This window comes from Penaeus chinensis, chromosome 38 (genome assembly GCF_019202785.1).
Source record: "Penaeus chinensis breed Huanghai No. 1 chromosome 38, ASM1920278v2, whole genome shotgun sequence".
In the NCBI taxonomy this organism is placed as follows: Eukaryota; Metazoa; Arthropoda; class Malacostraca; order Decapoda; family Penaeidae; genus Penaeus; species Penaeus chinensis.
In genome coordinates, this window is record NC_061856.1 from 28,316,465 (window position 1) to 28,336,464 (window position 20,000).

General features: G+C 43.9%; 1 protein-coding gene across 11 annotated transcripts in view; it reads left to right on the top strand.

Moving 5' to 3' along the window:
* LOC125045903 (hormone receptor 4-like) overlaps positions 1 to 19,267 on the top strand; it is a 217,399-nt gene extending 198,132 nt beyond the window's left edge. For 5 of the 11 annotated variants that reach the window (XM_047643496.1, XM_047643498.1, XM_047643497.1 and 2 more), the window contains exons 2-12: positions 10,187 to 10,277; positions 11,433 to 11,600; positions 11,717 to 13,006; positions 13,125 to 13,273; positions 13,489 to 13,550; positions 14,932 to 15,162; positions 15,334 to 15,468; positions 15,639 to 15,902; positions 16,382 to 16,574; positions 16,743 to 16,870; positions 17,059 to 19,267. In XM_047643496.1, the coding sequence (XP_047499452.1) occupies positions 10,192 to 10,277; positions 11,433 to 11,600; positions 11,717 to 13,006; positions 13,125 to 13,273; positions 13,489 to 13,550; positions 14,932 to 15,162; positions 15,334 to 15,468; positions 15,639 to 15,902; positions 16,382 to 16,574; positions 16,743 to 16,870; positions 17,059 to 17,139 (2,787 nt within the window). In that variant the 5' untranslated portion in view covers positions 10,187 to 10,191 and the 3' untranslated portion in view covers positions 17,140 to 19,267. Of the gene's footprint in view, positions 1 to 907; positions 1,351 to 10,186; positions 10,278 to 11,432; positions 11,601 to 11,716; positions 13,007 to 13,124; positions 13,274 to 13,488; positions 13,551 to 14,931; positions 15,163 to 15,333; positions 15,469 to 15,638; positions 15,903 to 16,381; positions 16,575 to 16,742; positions 16,871 to 17,058 lie in introns of those variants that run through there. The other 6 variants (XM_047643499.1, XM_047643500.1, XM_047643493.1 and 3 more) reach the window with 3 other exon arrangements.
* Positions 19,268 to 20,000: the final 733 nt, after the last annotated feature.

The following is a 20,000-nucleotide window of genomic DNA, read 5'->3' on the forward strand; positions in this document are numbered from 1 at the left end:
TCTCTCTCTCTCTCTCTCTCTCTCTCGCTCTCTCTCTCTCGCTCTCTCTCTCTCTCTCTCTCTCTCTCTCTCTCTCTCTCTCTCTCTCTCTCTCTCTCTCTCTCTCTCTCTCTCTCTCTCTGTCTCTCTCTCTCTCTCTCTCTCTCTCTCTCTCTCTCTCTCTCTCTCTCTCTCTCTCTCTCTCTCTCTTCCTCTCTCTCTCTTTTTTCTCTATCTCTTGCTCTCGCTCTCTCCCCTCTCTTGCTCTCTCCTCTCTCTTTTTCTCATCCCCTTTCTCATTCTCCTATCTTCTGTCTCCTGCCTCTCTTTCCATGAACCCTGACATCTACCGTCTTCCTACACGGTCGCAGCTGAATTACAACCGCTTAAAAAGTAGGATGAATGCAAGCAGTTCTTGGACGCGCAGTTTGTGCCAAAGAGCAAAAACTCCGGCGGGAATGAATAACAGAGACGAAGGACTGAGAGAGCAGACTTTCCGCCAAGTCCCCTGACACTGTGCTATCCGCGAGGGAACTATTTGTAATCTTGAGGGAGCCGCGCAGCCGACCACCTTGATGGCTACTTTCATCCGTCTCCTTCTCCTTGCAGCCGATTCCCTGCAACTGCATTGCCTCGCTTCTCGTAAAACACGCCCCGAAAGCCACAAGGCAGCATATGTTATTGTGTCTCTATGGCTAACTGCAGGCAAAAAAAGGAATTTCGAAATGTCAGAGTCAGGCGGAGGTGAGCAGTCTTTGGCCTGGCGCAGCGGTGGCCATGGCAGGTGCGGTCTGCAAGGTTCCATCATCGCAGTCATGTTGAATGTTGAATGTCGGGTGTTTTGTGGGCGGGGCCCCCGGGCGGGCGGGCGGGCGTGAGGACTGGCACTGGTTGTTGCCGCGGGTTGGCTCGGGCTCCTCGCAATGAAAGAGAAAGCTGCCGTGACTCCGGCGTCGGGCTATGGGCGGTGCTGAGACCACGACGGTCGGGGGGTCGAACCCGAGGCTCTCGCTCGTCCGCCAGTTTCTCTCCGACCACCGCCTCGCGTGGAGGGACCCTAGCGGTGCTGTCGCTACTTAAGCTGTGTCGGTCGTCCCGAGTGTTGTGTTGTGGTGCCAGTGTGGCACAAGTGTAGCCAGTGTGGCACAGTGACCTATATGCTGCCCTAAGTGTTTTACCCAACAGTGCCTCTTACTACCTCTGCGGTGCCACGTGCCCGTTGTCCAGGCTGACCGTGCCACGATCAGCCTGCACCTGTTGCTTCCCGTGTTACCATAGAACCTGCGCCTTGCCGCCCGTGGCCGCAGAGTGCCGCCTTTATGGTGGACATTAGAGTTGAACCGTCTCATTCGACACCCATGCTTACACAAGGTAAACACAACGACTTCGTACGCACTGTCGGGCTGCCGATCCTGTTGCTTACTTCTCGACTTTAGTGTTAATGCAGGAGAACTCTCCTCTGGCTTTCGGAGGGGAATTTGAAGCCACGACATTTCCAGTGAAAGGGAAAAACGCCCGCTTACTATGCGGGCACAACCACGGAAAGAAAAGGCCATTTTTACATTTCTGTGTAGCGCTGTCTCTACTACGTGGAGTCTTTTTGTGGTTTAAAGTGGATTTTGTGATTTTTGTATGAATAGACTTGGATTTTATCCTTAACAGTAAAAATGATAGTTCACCACTAAAAAAGGAATTGTGCACCTAATAAATAATGGATGAACAGGATTACGTAAAGTAACAAAAGAGAATAAGAACGATAGAGAAAGCGGTATTGCAACGATGCATTATGTGTATGAGGGTCACACTGTTGCAGGTAATGTAGGTTTGCAGATGAAAGGTAGATACGTGCTTGTCAGTACTTAGGGGCCTTTGTGACTACCCGTACGTGTCTTTAAATGTGTATATTTGGTTTCCAATTATATATTCAAAAGTATTAATCGGCATAAAATGAAAAGGTTTTAAACATGTAGATTTGTATTATATAGCGGGTGGTGCGGGCGAAAATGGATTACAATAAGACAAGCAATACTATATAAATATTTAAAGTATTATATTCATTTGTTTATTGATTAATTACTATTATTATCATTAGTAGTAGTAGTAGTAGTAGTAATAGTAGTAGTAGTAGTAGTAGTAGTAGTGTAGTAGTATCTTTATCATTATCTTTATTATTATCATCATAATTATTATCATTATCATTATCATTATCATAATGATGATTACAGTTGGTATTCTTTGTGTGCTGTAAATTAGCCCAGGCGCTTAAGCAATAAGTTAAGTTAAATTGGAGATGTGGGGATATATAAAAAAAAAAGTACGAATGCGCAGAAAAAAATTGTAATTAATTTGTCAAAGTTGAAAACTATTACGTAAAACGAAAGTAAAAATTACTTTTTAAGAAAGATCATCACTTAAACGAGTGCTTTAATTTAAAAGTTTGCCATTGACATTGTAAATATAATTTAAAGGGGTACCATTACTACGTAAAACGACTTCAGAGCGACCATAAGACAAACAGCAAGGCATAAGCGCGGGGTGTTGTGAAGACACGTCAGGTGGCGCCCAGTGATCGCCGAGTCCTGGTTTTTGCGAGCGCAGAGACGTGTGAAGATGGACCTTGACTGGGGTGAAGGGGCCTCGCCGCGCAGTCACCCAGCTTGCTTGCAGACAATTACTGCGTGAAGAAGTAGGAGAAGGGGGGAATTGAAGAAGGAGAAGGAGGAGGAAGAGGAAAAGGAAAAAATACGGAGTGAAAGTGAAGTTGTGTATGGAGAATATTTATTAATTTTATGTTTTGCGTTTTTTTTTTTTTTTCATGTTGTATGAATGGGATGGGATTACTGTTTTGTTGCCCTCGGAGGTGCCTCCTGCGCGGGGCAAGAAAGTGGCTTTGAACAGAACCGCCATCAATCCCCTTGCGAGGAGGCGGAAGCGCACGAGGAAGTAGTCGAGAGCTTCCGAGAGCCGCGGACGCCCGATCCGCCGCGGCGCGAGTGGCACTGGGAACGGCGAAAGGTCGGAGTGGCCGTGGCACTCCGGTATCGCAAGGTTGCATTCGCGCGCTCCTTCCCACCTCTCGAGACGTGCACGTACATAGATACGCACATGCATACAAACATATAAGCTTATAAACACAGGCGCACTCCACAAACACGTCCATACATAAACACACACTCACCTGTTGATCGGATGGAATCAATGACTTTCCAAATTATACACGGAGCTTAATTTCGTAAATTCTTGATTAAAGAAAAAACAAACTAATCAAAATGAAACTAATCAAAATGAAACTAACCACATAAATATCGGATGAGCAGTCTGCATTCGCCCGCACCAGATGGAATTATTTCTTAAGGAGCAGATCGTGCGTTACCCAAGCCTTGAGAGCTAAAGTGACTTGCATTCCACGCCACAACACGTGCAGATCCTCGTGCTGAAAACCTACACGTTCGTCCACCTTCACCCGCTTACTCTCTTGTCACGTTCAGTCACCTTCACCTTCGCTCCTCTCCTCCGCGCTGTCTCTCTCACTTTTTTTCCTCTTCTTCTCATTTTCCTTTCTCGATACCTTCGTCGGTTAAGGTCACCGCGTTGGCTTACCTTCCCTGCCTTCGCAAAAAACGGACCATCTCTATACTGTATAAGCTTATGAGAGAGAGAGAGAGAGAGAGAGAGAGAGAGAGAGAGAGAGAGAGAGAGAGAGAGAGAGAGAGAGAGAGAGAGAGAGAGAGAAAGAAAGAAAGAAAGAGAGAGAGAGAGAGAGAGAGAGAGAGAGAGAGAGAGAGAGAGAGAGAGAGAGAGAGAGAGAGAGAGAGAGAGAGATTGAGAGAGAGAGAGTCATACTAATGCTTTATGTACAAGAGTATTAAAGTGCATGGCGACCCAAAAAGCGGAAGGAAGAGAGAATTATGAACAGCATTTGTCGAATTCTGAGGACACATATTACGAATATAAGTAATATAAAAAGGTGAGAAGGCAAAGGATGAGCGAGAGTGCGTGAATGCTAGGTTGCCAGCGGATGAAAGGAGAAAGTGGGAAGCTATGTAGCCACGCGGAAGCCTGTCTCCGTTTTCTGTAATTATAATTCCTGCCTTGCGGTTACCGACGTCCTAGTGAAGAGGAGACGCGTCTGTTTCCTTGCTTCTTTTTTACCGGAATTTAAAAAGCAAATCTTATACTACAATAATATAAGTACAAGCCTATCTATAATAACGGATAGCGGGTATTTTAGCGGAGAAGAGAATCGGTCGCAGGGCGAATAAGGAAATGTAGTCCACCAGCGTATCAGTGCGTGGAGCCCTCCGAGAGTGGGAGAGTGGGACAGGAAATGGTTGTGTTCTTGTTCACGTGGTTAACGGTACTGATCCATGCCCGTCTCTCCCGCTAGCTCTGGTAAACCCAGCGCTCGCCCACGCTCCATGGTATTGCTTCTCTCTTTCTCTCTCTCTCTCTCTCTCTCTCTCTCTCTCTCTCTCTCTCTCTCTCTCTCTCTCTCTCTCTCTCTCTCTCTCTCTCTCTCTCTCTCTCTCTCTTTCGCCCTTAGGCTAAAATGCAATCTTTGCTTGAGCGGGGAGCAACCTTTATTTTTGCCTGTAATATCCTTGTAAAAGTTATTTTTAGGCTTGCCAAAAGTATTCTGACTATCACCCAGATACTTACACAGTTGTTGTAACGCTCGGAATCGCGGTCGTTACAAGCAGTCGTCACTGATTGACTGATATTAGAAAATAGCTGGTCACAACAGCTTTAGTGCCTAATAGAGTCATCTGTACAAATTCTGTTGAGGTGCTGACGTATGTGTTAGGGGGAGCAGTTTTGTTTCTCTGTATGTTCTTAAAAGTATTTGTAATGTGTATGCATGTGTACCTATTTGTTTCAGGGTACGATTTTGAATGCATTTATACGTGCCAGTATGCGTGTGTATGTGCATGTCCTTACGTGTGTGCTCGTGAGATGGTTGGCGCCGCCGAAGGCCTCTGAGCCAGAAGAAACGCAGATCGCCACGTCGTGCGCTGAGCCGCCAAGCTTCCCAAGCCAGCTGTTGCCACCGAGCCTTCACTAACCTCAATCGAAGAGGGAAGAAGGTCCTCCAGAGGGGCGGGAGGGAGGGGCCTGGGCGGGAGGGAGGGGAGAGGCAGAAGGCAGGGAAACGGGACACGGATGAAGGAAATGCACAGACAAGGGAGCATGGGAGACACAAAAGACCACATTGACACATAATTCAGCCTCATACGTGCCGTCGCGAACCAGCTGCTCACCGCTCGTGTTTCTGTTTGGCACCAATTCATCACAGTTGCATTGCAGCAACGTTGACAAAGGGGTAAAATATTGCAACGTTGACAGGGGCAGAAGAGCGAGAGAGAAAAAAAGAAGGTTATTGTGATGGAGGCCCCTTTTATGACAGAGAAGAGTATGTAGTGAATGTATCGTGACGGAGCGAAATGTTACATGGAGGTGAATGTGCATTGTAGTGAGAGGTATGTTGAGGGAGGGAGGGAGGGAGACGGGGGCCTGGAGGGTGAAGGGGGAGGGGAGGGCAGGAAAGGGACGGGGCGGGGACGGGGCGGGGACGGGGCGGGGCGTGACGGGGGGGAAAGGGGGGGGGGGGCGTTGCAGCGTAACTGTGACTGTAATGGTTGAAAAGTGAGAGTTGTTCTCTGACAAAAGTGTGCGTGGAGGCATTTTCTGTTGCTAATAGTTCAGTGTTTTAATTACTGTGGTTTGTGGTTGGTTTGACAAAAGCAACTGGGGGAGGGAGGGAACAGACGAAGGAAGAGAGAGAGAAAGAAAGAAAGAAAGAAAGAAAGAAAGAAAGAAAGAAAGAAAGAAAGAAAGAAAGAAAGAAAGAAAGAAAGAAAGAAAGAAAAAAGAAAGAGAAAGAGAGAGGATTTGAAACAAACAAACCAAAGCTAACACCAGCAACAACATCACCAAATCCTAGAGAGACGAAGAAGCATCCGCGAACGACATGACGCGGCGCGGGGAGTGAGAAGCGCAGCCCAACGAGCGAGCGAACGAGGGACTAAGAGTAGGCGCATACCCACGGTAGCCTCCAGACGACCTTGCAGCCATCGTGGTTCGCGTCGGAAACATGATCCGTAGCCGCCGCTCGTGGCCTACCTGTAACACGCGAATAACCATGCACACTAAGCATCTACTGGACGTGGAATTCTCGTCGCGACACGCTCTCTGCCTCGTAGTTCTGCTCGGTTTCCCTAATCGCTCGGACAACCTTGCGAGGAGGATCTTGTTACACTTTTCATGTATCGTGATACAAGGGTCCAAGTTCATTGATGCGATCCTTGGTTAGACTTTTAGGCTAGAGTTATCTTGCGTGGGTGTGGGTGTGAGCGTGTGTGTGGGTTTGTGTACGTATGTGTGTTTGCGTGTGGTTGTGAGTTTAGGTCTGATTGTCTTTGTGTGTCTTTGTTTTGTGTGGTGATGATTGAGAGAGAGAGAGAGAGAGAGAGAGAGAGAGAGAGAGAGAGAGAGAGAGAGAGAGAGAGAGAGAGAGAGAGAGAGAGAGGGGGGGGGGGGGGTGAGCGAGTGCCATGACACCGTACTGAGCCCGGGCGTTGGAGGATCAGGAAGTGCCAGTGGTAATGGGGCGGCCCACTTAGTGTTCTAAGCATGTGGGATCTCCGGCGGCCTTGGCCACCCGACGCTGTTCGCCACGTGCAAGATGCCACGGAAGTCAAAGCATGGCAGTATGTGCACACACACACACACACACACACACACACACACACACACACACACACACACACACACACACACACACACACACACACACACACACACACACATACACACACACACTCAAACAGTCAAAAATACCTTTTACCATACGCCAAGCTTTCTGGCTACTGATCATCCTTGACTCATTATCTTATTTTCGATTCCAACTAAAACCACGAATAGCCATCATACTAAAAGGAAAAGAGGAATCAAAGAACGAGAACAAGAGAGGGAACCCCGGCCGCAGCACCTCGGGACAGCACGCGGCCTCCGACAACCACGGCGAAGAGGGAGGCCCCGGGCGGAGGCGTGGACGGAAGCACTCCCTGGGTCGCCGGGGGGTCGGAGGCTCGGCCGAGGTGGAGGGGGGAGGGAGGGCGGGAGGAGGGAGGAAGGAGGAGTGAGTGAGTGAATGTAGAGGAGGAAGGAGGGAGGTGGTGTAGGTGGAAATGGAAGTGGAGATGGAGGCGTCGGTTTAGGAGGCGGAGGGAGGAAAGGGAGAAGAGAAAGGAAAAAAGAAGATGAAGATGAGGATGCTTTTTTCGGCTCACAGTTCCTCGTGTTGGACAGTCCGGGAACTTCAAATCTAATGCGTGTATTTATATTAGGGTTAGGTTCGATTTTAACGGCTGTTTTCCATTTGATGATAAGATAGATTAAGATAAGATAGAGTTATGTGCGCTCTTTCTCTCTCTCTCTCTCTCTCTCTCTCTCTCTCTCTCTCTCTCTCTCTCTCTCTCTCTCTCTCTCTCTCTCTCTCTCTCTCTATATATATATATATATATATATATATATATATATATCCTCTTCTCCGCCTTCTCACCCCCTCACTTCATTTCCTATGCATTTTCGCTTCTGTTTACCATACTGGTGTGCGCTTCAATAGTTTGAGATGAGGTAGACAAGACGGTGCATCCGCAAGTCGGGTTGGCAGGCTGCCCAGGGGTGTCCCCAAAGCTGCACCAAGCCGCCCTGGCCAGGTGTCACGCCGTCCCGCGTGCTAGAAAGGTGCATGTCACTCTCCCGTCGTTAATTACTGGCAGTGGGATATGAATGTGTTCTCATTCTTATAGGATGTAGTATGCAAGGAGGGGCAATATATTGTTGGGGTTGCAGGGTCGGCGTATTGCAGTTTGTTTCTTTTTTGTTGTCGTTGTTGAGATTAAATCTTAAAATGTTACCTCCTTTTCGGTATATAAAGCTAGCCACGAGATGAATTAGGCAGGAATAATGTGCATGGCAAGGCCTCCTATCGTTTGAGAAGTCCGTGTGGTGAGGAGGTAGTTGTCGAGTTAACGGCAATGAGTTCCCGCCACCTTGAAACCCCGATGAAGGCCGGCCAGACAGGTAGCGAGCCGTGGCCGCGGGAGCCGCAGCAGGAGTAGCGCGCAGTTTAAGGAGCCCGTGTTTACAGCAGGCATTTTTGCGCTCGCTCGGCAATGTCAGGCGGCCGTCTCGCCAAGGTCCTGGGCAGGATGTCGTCCTCGACCGAAGGGAAGGTCAAGGTCTGCCTTTCGAAGAGCAGAACGGAAAGCAGGAACGTGAGAGAGCGCGAGTGTGTGAGAGCGCGAACGGCTATTTGACGGCAAGGAAACCACGTGTGAGGTATGCGGGGACGGCGGAGTGGAGGGCACTGGGTGACCTTGAGATGCCTCCTACAGCGGGTCTTGCTGTCCCGGGGAACCTGCCATTAATTTACCGTTACCACCCGCACCTTCACCGAGCCTTGCTTTCCTTCGCCGCCTAACACGCCTTGTGCGATCATCAATTTTGCCCAACAAGATTTATACTCATAGTCTTAACGGTGTCTGCCGTCTCCAGGCTTAGTGCTCACGCCTCGCACCGCGGCGCTGATGTAGTTTAGGTGTTCTGTTTTTGTTCTTTACTTTCCTGCCGACATGTACTTGGCTTTAGCGACACATTTCCATTGTTCTTTTGTTAAGTTTATACATTACTTTTCCTTTGAAAGTCAGTTATAGCCTAGTTTAAATGTTTGCCAGCTTTTGCCTTCCTCCGCCGTACATTCCCATTTACCTGTATGACCTCCCACGCCCATTCTCGATTCGCTGTGCGCACCCTCGTCTTCTTCTCTGAGCACCTACAATCACTTCCTGGGTCATGTTAAGCCTTAAACTCCATACAACCTCTGTGATAGTTCTCACTTCCCCTAGGACCTTCTAACTCCTCCCCCATTCCCTGTGCTGCTCTTCCCCGAGGGACTTTCAACTGTCAACTCATCACTCCCTATGGTTGTTCTTCCTTCTCGTAGGATCTTTCAACTCCTTTCTTGTTTTCACGCCTCTCGACTCTTTTCCCGTTCCTATTTATCTTAGAACCGTTTAACACCTTCTTCCCACTCCTTGTGTTTGTTCTCACTCCCACTCTCACTCTCTATCTCACTTTTTTCCCCTTACTTGTCAGCGCGATCAGCAGTGACCGTGACTTTTAGCTCAAGGTGAGACAGGCAGGAAGTGATTTGCGTTTTTACACACTCGGTATCTCCGTCAAGTATTTTTTTTTTTTGTATTTTTTTTATAATCTCCGACGCTCGTCTACCCTACATCCATTTTTGTGGGGCTGGATTACTTATAGGTGTACGACGCGTGGGATATCCAGTTGCATCGTTCTCTGCGCTTTTTCCCGCCGCACATTTGGGAACCGACTAGTGGTGGTATATCTGACGGTAATACACCTTTTAAAGAAAACAATCTTACTTTGATATAGCATCCCAGGAGTTGAAATTAAGGGGGATTTATATTAATGGATAAATATGCGGAGCTGGTTAATGAGTGACCCTGACCAGGCGCCTCGCCCAGGCCGTAGGGAGTCGCCGCCGCCGCCTCCGGGTGGCTCGCGCGCAGGAGGGGAGCGTGAGTGAGCAGGAATTGCGGTGTGCGTATTAGCTATAAGACCGTACACTTTCGAAAGTTAGTGCGCGCATATTCATAAACAGGTGTATATATTTTTTGCAGGACCACACACACACACACACACACACACACACACACACACACACACACACACACACACACACACACACACACACACACACACACACACACACACACACACATACACACACACATTCATTCATTCATTCATTCATACATCGATTCATTCCTAATGCAATGCGCGGAAGGTACCCAAAATACATTTACGGCGCTGCAAAGGTCATGATATTTACGTGGTTATGAACCTAATTAATTACTATAAAACAGTTTTATCACAGATATGCCTCATTATTTTTCAGAGTAATATTATCAAACACTGCATGTAATTCTTCATAACGGTTTTTTGATATATTTAGAAATAAATGTTATGTGTTTCATGATATATCTACGGTATGTTTTGTAACATTATTTTTTTACGACTTAATATATGTAACGCGTATTTTGATTTACATTACAAGGTGTATTTGAACAGTTTGCACTTATCGGATTGTAGCTAACGTATCTTTTTCTCTCCACAGGAATTATGACGGTGACGTTGCTCCAGTGTGACGGCGTCAAAATGAGCCTCTTTCAGGACCTCAAGCTTAAGCGCCGCAAAGTAGACTCCCGGTGAGAATTCGTTCGGTTCTGCCTCTGTCTGTCTCGCTCTGTCGCTCATTTCTATCTCTCTGACTTCCTCTGTCTCTCTTCTTTCCCTTTCTTCCTTTCCTCGCTTTCTTCTCTCTCTCTCTTTATCTCCTTCTCTCTCTCTTTCTCTCCTTCTTTCTCACTTTCTCTCCTTCTCTCTCACCTTCTCTCCTTCTCTCTCTCTTTCTCTCCCTCCCTCTCTCTTTCTCTCCCTCTCTCTCTCTTTCTCTCCCTCTCTCTCTCTTTCTCTCCCTCTCTCTCTCTTTCTCTTCCTCTCTCTCTCTTTCTCTCCTTCTCTCTCTCTTCCTCTCCTTCTCTCTCTTTCCTTCTCTCCGTCTCTCCTTCTCTCCTTCTCTCCTTCTCTCCTTCTCTCCTTCTCTCCTTCTCACCTTCTCTCCTTCTCTCCTTCTCTCCTTCTCTCCTTCTCTCCTTCTCTCCTTCTCTCCTTCTCTCCTTCTCTCCTTCTCTCTCTCTCTCTCTCTCTCTCTCTCTCTCTCTCTCTCTCTCTCTCTCTCTCTCTCTCTCTCTCTCTCTCTCTCTCTCTCTCTCTCTCTTTCTCTCTCTCTCTCTCTCTTTCTACCTCCCTCTCTCTCTCTCTCTCTCTCTCTCTCTCTCTCTCTCTCTCTCTCTCTCTCTCTCTCTCTCTCTCTCTCTCTCTCTCTCTCTCTCTCTCTCTCTCTCCATCTCTCTCTCTCTCTCTCTCTCTCTCTCTCTCATTTCATCAGGATTAACTCGCTAATTTTTATTTGTAATATTTTAGTTCTTGTTGTATTACAGCTACGATTAAGTTTCTGGCTTGTCTTTTAAGCCTTAATTGTTCATGTATTTTGCCCTTGATGTCGTTTTTAATGTCCTAAATTAGTAAATCTCACATTTGTACCGTCAAATTTCTGTTACAAGGTTATATTTGCCGTAAGGTAACGAAATGTTTCCTTTCACAAAGTTTATGCCACCTATGCGAAATCTAGGGTCACAAAGTGCCACATTTCACTTACTCGTCCAAGGCGAGAGATAATCACTGTATGCGTGGCGGTCCAAGTAGATGTAAGGGCAAAAAAGTCTTTATTTATCTATAAATTATTAATTGAAAAATGAAATGCAGACAAATGCAGAGAATAAACAATGTTGACTTGATAGGTGCAGCAGCGACGGGGAGAGCTTGGCCGAGACCTCGTCCTGCTCGCCGGATTCCGGGTCTTCTGGCGCTGAGACCTCATCATGTAGTCCTCTTCAGCCGCCAGCGTCTTACCTGCCGTCGGGGTCGCCTCGGTCCTCGCCGCACCCACAGCAACGGATCCACGAGCGGTGGGTGTCTCGCACTCCATGTAACGATGCCTGAGTGGGCCATGTTGTGAATCACATGCAGTATTAGAAAACACTAACCGCGAGTCCTGTCCTAATGGAAGTACTTTGTTTTTCAGATCATCCCCAGACAGTGCAGGAGACGAGTTCAATGAGGTTAAAAGTAGTGTAGAGTGTGGCCAGGAGGATGACACCCAGGACGCCCATGTATTTGACGGTGGTGGCAGACAGCCGGTGTCCTCATCGGGCACACCGCACCAGTCGGGAACTCACATGAGTGTAGAAATAATTCACAGGAGTGAAGATGATTTACCAGAACGAATGTCCACCACACCACCTCCAGCTGATACCAGTGAACACATACAGGAAGTTACATCAGTATCTACACCTCTTCCTCCACCACTAGTATCGTTAGGACCTCCTCTAACCTCTTTAGGGGGAATGCCTCCCACGCCCTATACCCTGGCCGCCACAATGGCCGGACTGGCGCCAGGAGTTTCCAGCACGCCCGTTGGGCTGCGTTGTGGAGCACCAGTGAGCACCGGTCCTCCTTACTGGGCTGGAGCTGCTAACCGCATTAATGGCGTGAGACCTGAGCTCATCAGTGGAGGAATTGTACAACCCACGCCCTCCACTCAAGTAGCTGCTGCCGCTCCTGCTGACTCAAGCAGAGCTGGGTATTCCCCTCGCCTCCGCACCCCGACAGTTATAATGGGAGAAGCAGGTGGGGTCAAAACCATGTTCTGGACTGCACCAAATGAATCACAGACTCCAGCCTCTCAAGCACCCCGTGAGGTGCTTGGTCCTGCCTCTAACTGTGGCTATGGTGCTGATACTAGTGATGCAGTGCGTGCCTCTGTAGATGGTCTCCTGTCATTAGGTCAGGATAGAAGAGGATCTCCACCCCAACTTTCCCCGTCAAGTACGCTCTCACTCTCACCCGCTGCCCGTTCCCCCTTAACTCCAAGTGCAAGATCTCCTCATGCTCCAACCCCAGTCTCACGCTCTCCTTACACAGTTGCTCCATCCTCCCCTGGTTACCAGGTTGTTAGAGGACTCGGATCTCCACAGAGCTCTCCCAGTGAATTGCAGCTCCTCCACAATTCACCCTACATTCACTCTCCAAGTAATGCTGATACCCAGCGACACCCATCCACTCCTCTCAACATGGAGCGGTTATGGGCAGGAGACAGAAGTCAATTGCCTCAGACGCAGCCAGACTCCCCAGCAGCTATGAACCTCTCAACAGTTGGGATGTGGGGCTCCCGTACCAATGGGGTGGAAGGTGCCACCAGTGCGCCTGCTCAGCCTGCTCCAGTTGAAGAGGACGAAGAAGACCAGCCGATGATTTGCATGATCTGTGAGGATCGTGCGACTGGCCTCCATTATGGCATCATCACTTGTGAAGGGTAAGTATTCATAATAGTAAGGTTTTGAATATGTATTTAAATCTGATTTTAGTTATGAACAATGTTGACATAGTGGTAGTTGACGGCGAGAGTTAACAATTCTTTTCTTTTTCTCTAGATGTAAAGGCTTCTTCAAGCGGACAGTGCAGAACAAGAGGGTGTATACTTGTGTTGCGGATGGAGACTGTGAAATTACAAAGGCACAGCGCAACCGCTGTCAGTATTGTCGCTTCCAGAAGTGCCTACGTCAAGGCATGGTCCTTGCTGGTAAGTATCTAATTAGCAATTGTCCATTGTTTCCTGTTTCCGAAGATGCACGATTGATTATACAAAATTACATAGGCAAATTGAAAAAAAACTCTACTTAAATAGATAATGTGTAGGAAATGATGATTAAATACAGCATTAAATACAGCTTGATATGTGAAAGAAGCACTCCATAACTCGTAATGATTTGTCTAAACTGAACATTTTCCCAACAGCTGTAAGAGAGGACAGGATGCCAGGTGGTCGTAATTCAGGAGCAGTTTATAACTTATACAAGGTTAGTTGATTTATTTTCCAAGTAGCTTTTAACCATTGCAGTATTATTTCCCCAGGAAGTTCTAGTCTAACAAACAATATGCTAGTAGCTTGTCTGTTTCATTTCTTCATTACTAATATGGTATAGACCTGAAGATATCAAGATGCTTTGAAATAAGAAGATGAATCGCAAACATGACAAGATCTCCGGAACTTTGAAAGGGATCAGACAGACAGTGTTGTGATTAAACGTTTGAAAAGGTGAAAGAAAGTGAAAAAAAAACTTAGACTTGCTTGTTCTGTGCAATGAACAGTTTTCAGTTCTGACTTTTATCTTTATTATTTATTATTATTTTCATTCTCTGGTAAAGTAAAATTTTGTTATGTTTGGTTATTTGTCTTGTTTGCTTTCAATTAACAAGTTACCTGCATCCCGCTATGAACTTAATAGAAGGACTATCTCAACTAATCCATGGAGACAGTGGTTTCTTGTAGGTGTGTGATGCAAGCAAGCACATGGACTGATGGTGAGGGTTTACTCCTTATTTTCTAAGTAGCTTTAACTTTATTTGGAAGGAGGTAAGGCAAAATTAGCCCTGCACGCGCCTCATCTGTAGCTTTTTGTGCTTCTGATTTCTCTTCGTGTGGACAATAAAGGTTTCTGTCATCGGTTTTGCATGGTGTTCTTTCACTGTTCAAAGGAGGTGTTTGTTGTCTTGTGTAAAGGAGGTTCACGAAGTAGGATTGTCTGCGTTGGAGAATGTCATTTTTTTTCTCGCTCTTGACTCATTCTCTCTAACCAGCTGGTTCTTTCCGACTTTGTCCATTTGTGATATATATGTTTCAAAAGCTTCAGGACTCTCTTGAAATATTAAATAGGAAGTATTCAGTCTAAAAGTGTCTCACAGTTTACATAATGTTGTGCAAGCATTTTTAAGGGTAAACATGTATTTTATTGTGTGTAACTTAGGCTAGCAATGCTTTCATTATTTATTTTTCTTACTTGGTAATCACCATAAGATTCAGACACTGTACTGTAATTAAGTTGAATACAGTAGTGAAAGAAAAGGTACAAGATACATTGATCTAAGCTTTACATGGATATTTATGGATCTTGTGATGGTGCCAGTCACACACAGCAAGGCTTGTTTGTGGCACTGCATGTTATTCAAATTTCAGTAATTTCTAAGTGATTTTTGGGTTCAGAGATTAAATATATCTAGTCTTTGGTTTATCTGTAATTGTTTCTGATGCTTTAATATTTTTCTGATCATTTATATATCCTGCTAATTTCCAGTTTACTTTGATTCTCTAAAGGACTGACATTATGAGGATTTGTTCAAAAACTTTACAAAATCTTCCCCCTTATTTTGGACACATGTAAACAACCCTTTTCCCCATAGGTAAAGTACAAAAAGAAGAATAAAAAGAACGGACAAATGAAGCAAGGGAGCAGCTCTCCCGACAAGAAGGTAGGACTCGACCCGATCATGATGGCCGGGACGACGTCGCTAGCCACCTCCCTGCCCATGCCCATCTCCAGCCCTCTCACGTCGCCCCCGATTACATCTCCCATAACAAGCGGCCTCAACAGCGGACACATACTGAAAGCAGCCCTTACCAATCCCGCCGAGGTGAGTGGTGCTCTTTTTGTTTTTGTAGGTGTTTATTAGCATTGTCTATAACAATTTGACCTAAAGTTTTCTTTTTATAATGGCGACATATTGTTTACAAAGACTCATTCTTTGCCTTTATACACTTCCTGTTAAGTGGGTCAATCATTATTCTGTTTTTCTTTTTTCCAGGTTGCACATTTCCGTCATAGACTAGATAATAATGTGACATCAACTAGAGAGCGCGTAACACCCTACCCTGTGGCTCAGGCTATGATCCGGATGCTTATAGAGTGTGATGACTTTGAAGATATTGCCACGTTAAAAGTAAGTGACAGGAATCACTCATGAGTACTTTGAAAATGAATACAATAAACAGAATTATTACTTGCATATCAAAGAATAAATATACGTTAATTGCAATGATGATGCAATAATTTGGAAGTGAAATTCGTTTTTTGATCTTGTAACTAACATTCCCTTAAATCATGTTACAGAATCTAGATGATTTACTGGACCACAAGAGTGACCTGTCCACCAAACTCCGACATCTGGGTGACTCAATTTCTATAAAGTTGGTGCAATGGACCAAACGCCTTCCCTTCTACCAGGAACTTCCTGTAGAGGTTCATACAAGACTATTAACACACAAGTGGCATGAACTTCTGGTGCTGACCACCTCTGCTTATCAGGCTATTTATGGGCTTGAGAAATTAGCATCAAGATCCTCAGATGGAACTGAAGCAGAATTCCACCAAGAGGTAAGTTCCTTTTCACATGAGTCCAGTGGGAAGCGTAAGCATCAATAAATAGCATGGTGTATATGTATACATGTATACATGTATGCATGTTTGTGTATATGTATATGTATATATGTATATATGTATATATGTATATATATAAATATATATAATATAAATATATATATATATAAATATATATATATAAATATATAAATATATATATATATATATATATATATATATATATATATATTATCATATGATAAACTGATAAGTTTAGCCTGGCCCATATGTAAGGAAATTTGGCCTTGGATATGAAAAGGAAATGAGATTTTCAAACAAAGAAACACATTTACAATTTTATTTATCATATGTATTATAAAAAATTATTCTTCAATTATTAGTTTGAAAATCATTAATTTAACAGAAATGACTTAAGATTACTTTAGTCTCTATTACTTTAGCCTCTATACTAACGGCATTGATTTTTCTTTCAGGTATCCAACAACCTTTGTACTTTACAAACTTGCTTGAATTCCATGATGGGAAGACCCATCACAATGGACCAGCTACGCCAGGAAGTTGGTGTTATGGTTGAGAAAATTACTCATGTGACGCTAGCACTCCGCAAAGCAAAGATCAGAATTGAGGAATATGTGTGCCTCAAAGTCATCGCTATGCTTAACCAGTGTAAGTATAAACTTGTTATTTTCATGAGCACAAATGTCAGAAATGGGAAATCATGGCGAAAATTTAGTTTGTTAGAAATTAGAAAGTGACACAGAAACTTTTATGTTTACAAAATATTTATTGCCGACTTTATTCTAATTTTCCTATATTTGCCTCATCCCTCAACAGCACGAAATAACCACAAGGAACTAGAAGTGATCCAGGACCGGTACATGAACTGCCTTCGCTCCTTCTGTGAAACTCACTATCCCTCCCAACCCACCAGGTACCAGGACCTGCTAGTCAGACTTCCGGATGTAAGTTTTCATAGTCCATGTTCTGAAATGTGAAACTTGTCTTGTGGAAATTGTATATCTGATGGGTTATTTTTTTTTCGGTCTAGTCATGTAATTTGCATGATGACTATTTTTATAGGAAATATTGGTTAGATACTGCATTTTCTTTCTTTTAGAACATAATAATTTTGAGCTTTCATTATTTGCAGATCCAAGCCGCTGCAGCTAAGCTGTTAGAAACAAAAATGTTATACGTCCCCTTCCTCTTGAACTCTACAATCAACAGATAGCAATAAACAGATGGTTGGTTCTTAGAGCAAGTCATCTGTGATGCTGCTTGTAGTGAACCACATGCCGTCCTATGTCTCTGCTGTGGTCAGCAGCCATGGGGGGCTGCCACCACTCGCATCACCACATCTAGCAGCCGCCCACATCATGGCTTTTCATATGATCAGCACATGAATGTTACCAATGTCTGCAAGAAGTGTGTTGTTTATGAAGTGACAATCTAGCCAGAGCATTTATTTTGCTAAAGGAAAGCAACAGTTGTTTTTTCCTGTGGTTGTGCAACCAGTTTACCTGTGATGGGAAATGTACCAGTTTCTGAGCAATTTATGTATAATTTCTTGTAAAGATTATATAAAACTTTATTCAGACATTTTACCAAAGGCTTTCTTTATTAGACTTATGGGTATGTACTAGGATTAGAAAAGGAAATCCTAAGACACCACAATCAACAGAGATACTTAACGGCTGTGTGACTGATAAGTTGTGCAATTATTTGCGGTACAACTTCCCTTCCACTGCTATTTTTCACCACCGTATATAAAGTTTTCTTACTAGTCGCAGAACATTGAGTCTACTTATTCGGAGAATTCTAGTTTTATGGTGTTCTCAAGAGTGTGACCAAGCACAAGACAGTGTAGGGTGGTTTCCCAAGAGAGCCCGAAGTAGGGAACGGAAAGCAACATGTAGGTGCAGTATGGTTGATGGCTGGGAGTGTGATCCTCGGCTCCCTCGTGTGAAGTCACATGACTGTGTTCTGCTCTGTGTTAGGGAGTACTTATATGAGTACCTGCAAGGATGGGCTATCAGACTCGTTCACTACGTTAACAGTATTGTATGAACGACCACTTTTAGTATTACCGACAGTAACAAGGAAACAGTTCCTAGAAAGATCCTACTAACAGTTTTCACTGCACTGATCTCGTAAGTGCAAACAGTTATTCAGAATGTCATGTGACAAACACATCACTTTTAGATTTTAAGGTTTATACAGAAGATTTGTATCTCAGAGGCACATGTCTCCTTCTTGTCCTGTGCTGCCATATGACAATGTACCGTTTATACCTTTAATAAGAATGGATAATTCTTAGAAATAATATATGGGAAAAAATCTTTTAATAAGAGTACATGTTTTGTAAATACACTTTTGCAGATGAACCTTTTTGTTTGTACAGTTTTCGGTACTAGAGCTGGTGTATGTTGTGAAGGTGTGAGTGTGCAGGTCTGTGTTTGCCAATACTGGCAACAGGCCGAGGCAGCTTACAGAGTGCTCATTACAAATGGCATTTTCCCCCAAAGTCTCATTTTTTGCATATTTATTTATTTTACTTTTTATTTATATTACCTTTTTCATAAGTCATACTTGTTACCAATGTGAAGAGAACTAGTTGGCTGTAACTTATTCCTAGTGATTGTTTATACTAATCAGATTCCAGTGAAGAGAACCCAAGCCATTGCAGCTATGATCCAAGTATCTATAGACTTTTAATATTAGAATAATTTAATATATTTTCTTATTACAAATGAAATCGAATGTTTTTATTTGCTGTGTTGACTCTTTGGTGGATCCCTTACACTGGAAAGAAATGCCAGTATAAATAATCCTGAAACATATAGTGATCAAACTCAAAAATTAGGTACAATATTTATAGTAATGTTTTTTACGCATAATGTTTTGGTGATTTGAGTTCGCATCCAAGATGTCACTTCCAGAGACTGTTAAGTTACCAATGGCTGCGAAAGAGATCTTATCAAAGAGAATTGCCAAGGTCTTCAACCTCATTCGCGACCAACCTCAACTCTCCTGATATGAAATAACATAATGAACAGTAAGTGATTGGTATAAGGGGGTTAGTAGCATTATAGTGGCTTAAGCTAGTCTTTGATCTCACTTGTGTTTATCTTTTTTTTTTATCTTTCTGCATCTCTTCTTCTGTCTCTCTGTCTCTCTTCCAATATATGTGAGAGCAATGCTTGCACAAGAAGAGTTTGAGGTTTGTGATGAAGTTGGAACCCAAATATTGTTGGTAATATACAGGCAGCCGTGAGCACACTGTAAGCTGACTCCTTAGTGTAGTCAGGCAATCAAATTTGTTGCTTCTATATTTAATGAAATAAATAATTGAACTTTTACAAGTGTTTTTCCTTTGCTGAGCTAAGCTATCGTTATACATCCTATTCAAATAACTCCAGAAAAAAGGTATGTTATTGTGATTGGTAAATGTACCAACACATCATAAAAAACATGAAAGGGGAAAATCAGATGGAACAATAAATACAGTGCTAAAGGAAGTGTTGGAAATTATTAAGATTTTTTGCAATTTTAGAGAAAGCAGCATCTGATATCATTACACAGACTAAACTAATCTATTACCATAAATCCCTGAAGTGGGATGTTCTTATGTACACATATAATGAAAACAACCTTCTTCACAAAAAAACAAATACAGTGAAAGATTATCTCATTTCTCAAATCTACATACAAGTTCCACAATTTATTTTAACCATTAGCATTGTTTGCGTTTCATTCTTTCTGTTCTATTATGGAGATACTTTAACCTCAGACATAAAATCTAAAAAAGAAAATAAAAGAAAAATCCCTGCCGCTTACTATATGCGTATGGTATCAAATGATAAACCTAATTAACAACTGAATTGACATGATGAATAGTCTTGACGACATTCCGCCCCTAAAGTGTCGCCCAACAACAAATTTTTAATTAAATTTTTTTTTTCTCTTTTTTTTTTTCTCTTCCTTTCATGCAATGCCTCTTTTTCCCTCTTTTCGTTCCTGGAATGAGCCAGAGGCATCATCAACTTACCAGTTCACGGATAGACTATCTAAATTTTGGGATCAGACAGATAG